The 7582-nt window shown below is 31.8% G+C and overlaps 1 protein-coding gene across 1 annotated transcript in view; it reads right to left on the bottom strand.

Annotated features, from left to right (window-relative positions):
• Positions 1-241: 241 nt before the first annotated feature.
• Positions 242-7582, bottom strand: part of LOC114336587 (leucine-rich repeat and immunoglobulin-like domain-containing nogo receptor-interacting protein 2) — a 468419-nt gene continuing 461078 nt past the window's right edge. Inside the window, exon 4 of the mRNA XM_050644621.1 lies at positions 242-5442. Coding sequence (XP_050500578.1) covers positions 5180-5442 — 263 coding nt within the window. The 3' untranslated portion in view covers positions 242-5179. The remainder of the gene's footprint in view (positions 5443-7582) is intronic.

The raw sequence follows: 7582 nt of genomic DNA, 5'->3' as shown, positions 1-7582 counted from the left end.
ATTCCGAAAATGCTTCCTAAGGGAGCTAGAGCTCTTTGAAAATGGCGTCTTGTAATTAGTTTTTCTTAAATAACTCCAGAACGCTTCTATTGAGAAAAACGAAAATTGGTACACATATTTATCTTCTAGAGATAAATGGATTTCATGCTTTGCGAATTTCTAGTACCGGTCATAGGCGTCCGTTTTGGATAGGGAAACAGTTATTTTATCGCATAACTTTTTTGTCTTTAATTTTTACGCATTTTTGACTCCGGATTAGTAAATTTTGAGGTGTTCTACTACTAAAAGTTACTCTTGTTTTAAGTAGATAGGATACACCGTTTTCCAAAAAAATCGATTTGAAATTTTTTTTTTTAATTTCCAAAAAATTTCAAAATAAACCATTTAGAAATCTGACAACTGGTACGTTTATTTATATTTCAGAGATAAATCGATTTCATTAATTGCGAATTTCTAGTACGGGTCATATGAGTCCGTTTTGGGTAGGTCAATGGTTATTTTATCGCATAACATTTTTGTCTTTAATTTTTAAGTATTTTTGACTCTAGATGATTAAGTTATGAGGCATTCTAGTACTAAAAGTTACTGTTCCTTTAAGTTGGTAAAACACACCGTTTTTTTAATCTTTAAAATTTTTTTTTCAAATTCAAAAAACAAAAAATTTTCAAATCGATTTTTCCAGAAAACCGTGTATCCTACTGACATAAAGCAAGAGTACCTTTTAGTACTATAATGCCTCATACTTTGACACTAATAATCCAGTGTAAAAAATGCTTAAAAGTTAAAAACAAAAAAGTTATGTGATAAAATAACCGTTGCCCTACCCAAAACTGACGCGTCGATTTATCTTTGGAAGATAAATATACGCACCGATATTCGTTTTTATAAATTGAAGCGTTCTGGAGGTATTTAAGAAAAAATAATTACAGGACGCCATTTTCAAAGAGCTCTAGCTCCCCTGTATACTAAGTCCCAAACCCATTTTTCAGTGCGTCACAGATTATCGTATTCTCTCTAAAGCATTACACTTGGAAGCGACAGAAAAAAACGTACCTCTGTGATTATTATACATTGAACTTAGAAAATTATGTATTCCTTGACGGGTATTTGCATATTAAAACCGATTTATAATCATATATGTATAATTGGTGGGCCATTACAATACTCTAAATAGATAACCAATCAATGAGGCGAGTAAGATAATTTTACATAAAAATAACCGAATGGTAAAATGACCATTGTAATTTCTGGGTTAGAAATTTGTCAACTACGTAAATATAAATATTTTATGTCATTGGTATATTCGGACAATGAATAGTGAAATTTGATATTATATTTATTTAATTTTACATTAAACTATTTTAAATATCTATTGATATTCTGGCAAATATTTGTATAAAAAATATTGATGTTTAAATAAATATAAATATTCTGACAACTGTCGGTGTCATTCTTAAAATCATATATGACGTCAAAATTAATGACGCACGAAAAAAAGTGTTTGGGACGGAGTATACTCCAGTGGTAATAAATGAATCGAAAATATGGACTAAGTTAGATACTTGTATTTGAACTCATATTTCATCTTGAAAGAGATTCTCACTGGCACCTGTGAAAATAGTGTTTGGAGGAGAACGTAAAATTATGACATACACCACAAATACAAACAGTTATCTGGTGGCAGAGACGTAGTTAAACATGTTGAACATGTGGTTGGAGTACATGTTGAAACTATTAAAGAGACCATTTTCTGCGTATCTTTTCCTGTTTGTATCTCTCTTATAGAACATTAGGAATAGAGTGATATTATGCTCTATTTATATGTCATTATATTGTTAGTTTTTTAATACAACAATAATATATATTATTTTAATCATAAATTAGTGTAAACTATTAATAGGTGTAGCAGCTTTGAAATGTCTAAGACTTAAGATTTTTTACTTAAAAACAATAAAGTCAGATCCCGTTGGTAAAGTACATCAAATCCATACATAGAATAAATAGGTCCTTGTTATATCTAGTGTATTTTAGCGGCATATTAGTTTGAGCAGCTTATAAGCAGAAAAATATCGAATAATAATTGTAACCATACTTCGTATCTGTCTCCTTGTTTTCAGTCTGTTATGATTAATTATATAAAATAAGCACAAACCCTTACTTTTTGTTGTAAATCTCTATTTACCCAATATTCTGTTTGACCAAAACTAAGACTCAATTAAATATATCACTAAAGTGCACTAGAGCTATTCTTGTCCATGCTATATATGATTTTTAACAAACTTAAAACATTCACTATTGTAGCTTCGGTTTCATTCAGTATGTATTCGTACCTAAAAAGTTATTATCACTTAAACTATGTCAAAACCCAGTCCGTGTTTTCGAACTAATGTAAACTGGGGAATAAGCTTCCTGGCCACAAGGGGCCACAATCGCACCGGCTTCCCCTTTTAGTTCAGTCTGGTTAGATGAAAAAAAGCCTAACCTGGCATGGCCAGCTGGCCAGAATTTTATTACTCTAACTTCCAGAGGGGGTCAATAGTGGTGTAAATTTAAAATCGCGACTAATTTCGTTCTTGCGGTAGCCGTCATCTTAATCTTAAAGAAAAATCAAAATGGGGGTTTTTACTCAATTTCTCAACTTTTCAACAAAAATGGTAATGACTGAAATTGTTGTAAATACGATTCCCTACAATTTTTTCTTTACAATTTTTTTGTACGGTCAATATTTTCCAAGTTATGGGGGACAATAATAGTGGAAGGGGACGGGAACCATAATTATTGAAATATCTCATTTATTATTATACTTTTATCTACTGCATAATATGTAATTGTACCTAAACAAAAATGAATTTTATTTTATAAAATTTTGATCTGTTTTATTTGTTGGCTAAAAGTAATATTTGAGGTTAGACACACAAGTACAAATATGGAAAGAATTAAATTTTTTACAATCCCTTTATAATATATTTTTGTGCTACAATCAACATTTGAGGATCTACGTCTATGACAAGCATAACAAGATACAAGCGATTAGCGAACCTTAAGCGATTAGCGTAAGATTTTAAATATTGACTTTGGTAAAAAATGTATAGAATATAAAAAAAACGACTAAAATCCTTTACAAAAGGTATATTTGTTAAAATCATAACTCACTTGCCATCATATAGTTAACATGTGAACAAGTCAATTTTGGGCTCAAATGGTACCTGGAGTAATGTACGTAATACATGGAATATTTTGTATATCCATGTTTACTTTTACATATTTTATCTATGTTTCCATGACGGCTCCATTTTAAAGGGTTTTTACACATATATTTTTGTATTTTGGTGGTTAGCATGTTAGACTCACGTAAGCACTGATGATGGTCGGTCATCCAATCGAAAACTAGTTCTGTTATCTAGCCCTTTTTAGGGATTTTAGCAAATGTGCCCTTTATAAAGGATTTTAGTCGTTTTTTATAATATATTGTATACTGCCAACTACAGAAATGTTTTTCCTCGTGGATATATAAAATATAATTTTCTTTTTTTTTGTTTTATGTACAATTATGTTGTAAAGGTATATTTCAATAATTATGCTTCCCATCCCCTTCCACTATTTTCCCCCCTAACTCAAAAAACATCTTCTGTACAAAAAAAAATCGTAAAAATAAATTGTAGAAAATCGCATTTGCCACAATTTCAGTTCCCAATATTTTTGTCAAAAAGTTGAAAATGAAGGAGATATGGAACAAAAACAATGCTGCAAAAAATCACATCTTACGCTCGCTATTTACCGCATACGTAGTACCTTAAATATTTATTTATTTTAGCAGAAAATAAAAGATATCAAAACTATGCGAAATTATATTTCTCTAAGTTTTCAGTTTAATATCACATAAAAGATACCATTTTATATCGTACCAGATTAAAAACAATGGAAAATCTTCTCTGGTTACACCATGCGAGGCTTCTAAAAATGGAAGTCATGCGGATTCAAAGACTATAGGAAGATGAGGGAATTTTACAGCGAGAATGGTTCCCTTAGTCCTCCAAAGAGAGTAAATCTATAAATTAAATTTAAATATATATTTTCAATTTCATTGCAACCCAAAACCGCAGTCGTATTGTATTTCTAGTTCAAACAGAGAGTAATTAACTCTACCGGTAGAGTTACTTGCTGTACTCTCTGATTGAACTAGAATATGACACGACTGCAGTTTCGGGTTGAAACGAATTTGTAAATGTATAAATATTTTCAATTTCTTTGCAACACGAAATTGCAGCAGCTGCATAATACGGATATGGGACTACTGATGAGAGGGAAAAGACCTCCGAAACCGGTATAGACTCTTCCTGCACTCTCCGATTTAACCAGAGTATTATGCAGCTGCTGGATTTTCGTGTTGCAAAAAAATTTAAAATGTTTATACATTTATAATTTATTTATTCTTTTGTAGGAGTATTAAGGAATCTTTCTTGTTGGAACTTTTACCATGCTGAGGAGATGAGTTGTGAATTATTTAAAATTCTCTCATCTTAATTTCCTCGGCATCCTGTCTGATTTATAAATTTTGAAAATCTCAGGAGGTGTAACCAAATAAAGTATTTCACCTGTTGTTAATCTGGTGGTATGGGCACGATATTTATTGTAGTTTTCTGTGTTACTTTGATTGATAACTTACTTTGAAATTGTAAATGTTTATTCACTTTTAATAAAATTCAGTTTGGCAACATTGTGTGAAGACCAAGTTTTCTCGGATATAAATAGAACTGTAATTTAGTCCAGAAAAATTAATCAACTTCTTACCAACAAAAATGGGATGTTTTATCCAAATATTGTTTCAAATATGTTGCAGATTAATTTTTAATATGATTTCGCTAACGAAATTTCTTTTATTATCCTTAAAAATAAAATAAAATTTAATTTCTCTATCTTAACATTGATCTAATTATTTTAACTGTACTAACATAAAAGTGTTTACTGTATGTTCTAAAATGACTAACTTACAATGAATAGGATGTTAAAATACCGGCAAGTGCTTATCTTTAAACCAGCTACTAGAATTTCTGACCGAATTCCGTTTCTTCTATACACTATTATTGACCCCCCTAAAGATTAGAAAAATAAATCTTTGGACAGCTCACCATGCAACGTCAAATGCTATACCGACTGGACTACTAACGTAAACAGGGGATTAAGCTTCCTGGCCACAAGGGGCCACAATCGCACCAGCTTCCCCTTTGCCAGAGTTTCCAGGCTCGCATGATGTATGCGCCGCTGGATCGGACGAGATGATCACTGCTTGTTGACATTTATTCAGCGCTTTGACTGGATATCCATCGGCGGTGTAGCGTATGTCGTTTCCGAAGTACTCGTAGGTCAGCGGAGCCGGAGATGACGAAGGTGAGGGACTCGATACGTTGCGATTTAAAAATTCGGCGTCCCGCGAGACTCGACCTGGAACAAAAATAGACATGATCAAATGTATGTTGTATAAATATTGAACAGTATTTGTTATAACAGGTAGTAGTTTAAATAATGCTGAATGGGATTAATATGGGTGGGTTACACTTATTCCAGCGCACTGTATGTGTAATATGGTTCCATGACATCTCGTAACGCAACAGTTCGTAACTGGACAATTGGTAACGGACGATTCGTAACAGCTACAGTTCGTAACGGCGACAGTTGGTAACTATACAAGTTCGTAAATAAAAGGACAATTCGTAACGTCCAAATTAAATTATGCTGTTTATTTTTGTTAACGTGGAAACTACTGGTATTACAGTTATAAATGAAATTATGTTTTTCAATTTAACGAATCAGTATCAGGATAAACATTTTAAGGCATTTCATATTTTTTGTTTCAAAATATATAAAAGTATTTAAACACGCAAATAAAAATTATTTAAGTAAAATACTTTATTTAGAAAAACGTTTACTTAGAAAGTTAGGAATGTCTAATGACGGTTGACGGAAAATGTATTAGAATTCTCCGAATTAACCGCACCAAACTTACGCATGGTTTCTTGATCTCCTCCGAAATTCGTCCAACTTGCCTCCAGTGCAATGTTTTCCTGACTGTGAAACACATCCTCACCGAATGTAACTCATTCACCAACCTGTATATATTACTTGATATGAAACCTACTGTTAAAGAAGTGCTCAACAACCCTACAGAGATCATGAAAACGTTATCGTTTTAAAAACCACTCAGCTCTACAAGAAGAGTTATTATCATAGGCATTAATTAGTTAAAGTTATATAATTATTATATGTTTTCGTTATTTAACTATGTATCTAATGTTAGTGTTCTTGTACCAATGGTCATAGTTGTCGAGGTACTTTATGTAAATAAATTTTTTTATTTATTATTGTTTAAGAACTAACAAATAAAAACAACGGTCTAAATTAAATTAAGTCCCGATTGCTCTTCAGAATTTTGAAATTAATTATTTAAACATCAATTTTAGCATTTGGCAATATCGAAAATAATAATTTACATATGAGGTTTGAAGCCTCAAAAATTCATATTTTCGCATTTTTCAGATATTATATGAAATCGCTAATAACTCGAGAACTTTTAACGTTTGAGAAAAACGACAACAGGCCTTTTGCTTAAAATGACCCGTTTTTGTTGATTGATTTTGGATTCTGGAGCAAAAAAGGTGATTTTTGGAATATGTAGATAACAAAATTGTTTAAAAAATTTCGCCCGAAATCCTTCTGGTTTGTTTAACCTTCGAGTGGTAACGTACGGTCCCTGACACCGACGTAGCGGATTTTTCGCGGTAAAACTCAAATGCGCATTCTTTTTTGTCCCCGCGACCAGGTAGCTTTCAAATTCTCATCACACTATTTAGTTTTGAAAAATCTGTGGCCAAGTGTGGATAGTTCATATGTTATTTGACCTGACGGTGTGAGAGACCGAGGTTACCATTTATGTTATACTTAACGGTAAGTTTTTGTCGTTTTTGGTCCATAGTCAGTTTAAATAATAGATGTTAATTTTAGGAGTTGTATATGAATATTGATTATTAAAGAGAACACATCAGGTTGCAACACCTTTTGACGAAATTGTTGCTAATTCCGAACCAGAACCGTACAGCGCGGTGCAGTGGAGTGTATAAAAAAGTGAGGAAACAAACGGACAATAATTTCAGTTTGTGTTGGACATTTGTTGAATAATTTTATTTTTTTTGTGACATTTCAACCCTTGTCGATATGTTTGTTGATATTTTGTATTCAAAAACTTGACATGTTTTTGTAAATTGTTTGTCAATTATGTTAGTATCTAAAAGAAGCCACTTTTTTTAATGTGCTTTTTTTTCCCGAATATAAATAAATATTGATCATTTCTTACTATATTGTTATTTAAATACAGTTATATTAAACATTTAGTCACATCAAAATGTTAACACAAAATCACAACCTAAGATATTCATTATTAAAAAAGTCGGTGTCGTAGACCGACGTTACCAACTATGTTACAAGAATTCACGTTACCGGCGGAAGGTTAAAGGGGACATTTTTGAGATGAAATCCGCAAAGAAATAGCATCAGAAACATTTTTCCTACTGGAGTAGCCTCAAAACCT

Source organism: Diabrotica virgifera, chromosome 1, assembly GCF_917563875.1.
Source record: "Diabrotica virgifera virgifera chromosome 1, PGI_DIABVI_V3a".
Classification (NCBI taxonomy): Eukaryota; Metazoa; Arthropoda; class Insecta; order Coleoptera; family Chrysomelidae; genus Diabrotica; species Diabrotica virgifera.
The sequence above is the reverse complement of the archived record's forward strand: the minus strand, read 5'-3'. Positions and strand labels throughout refer to the sequence as shown.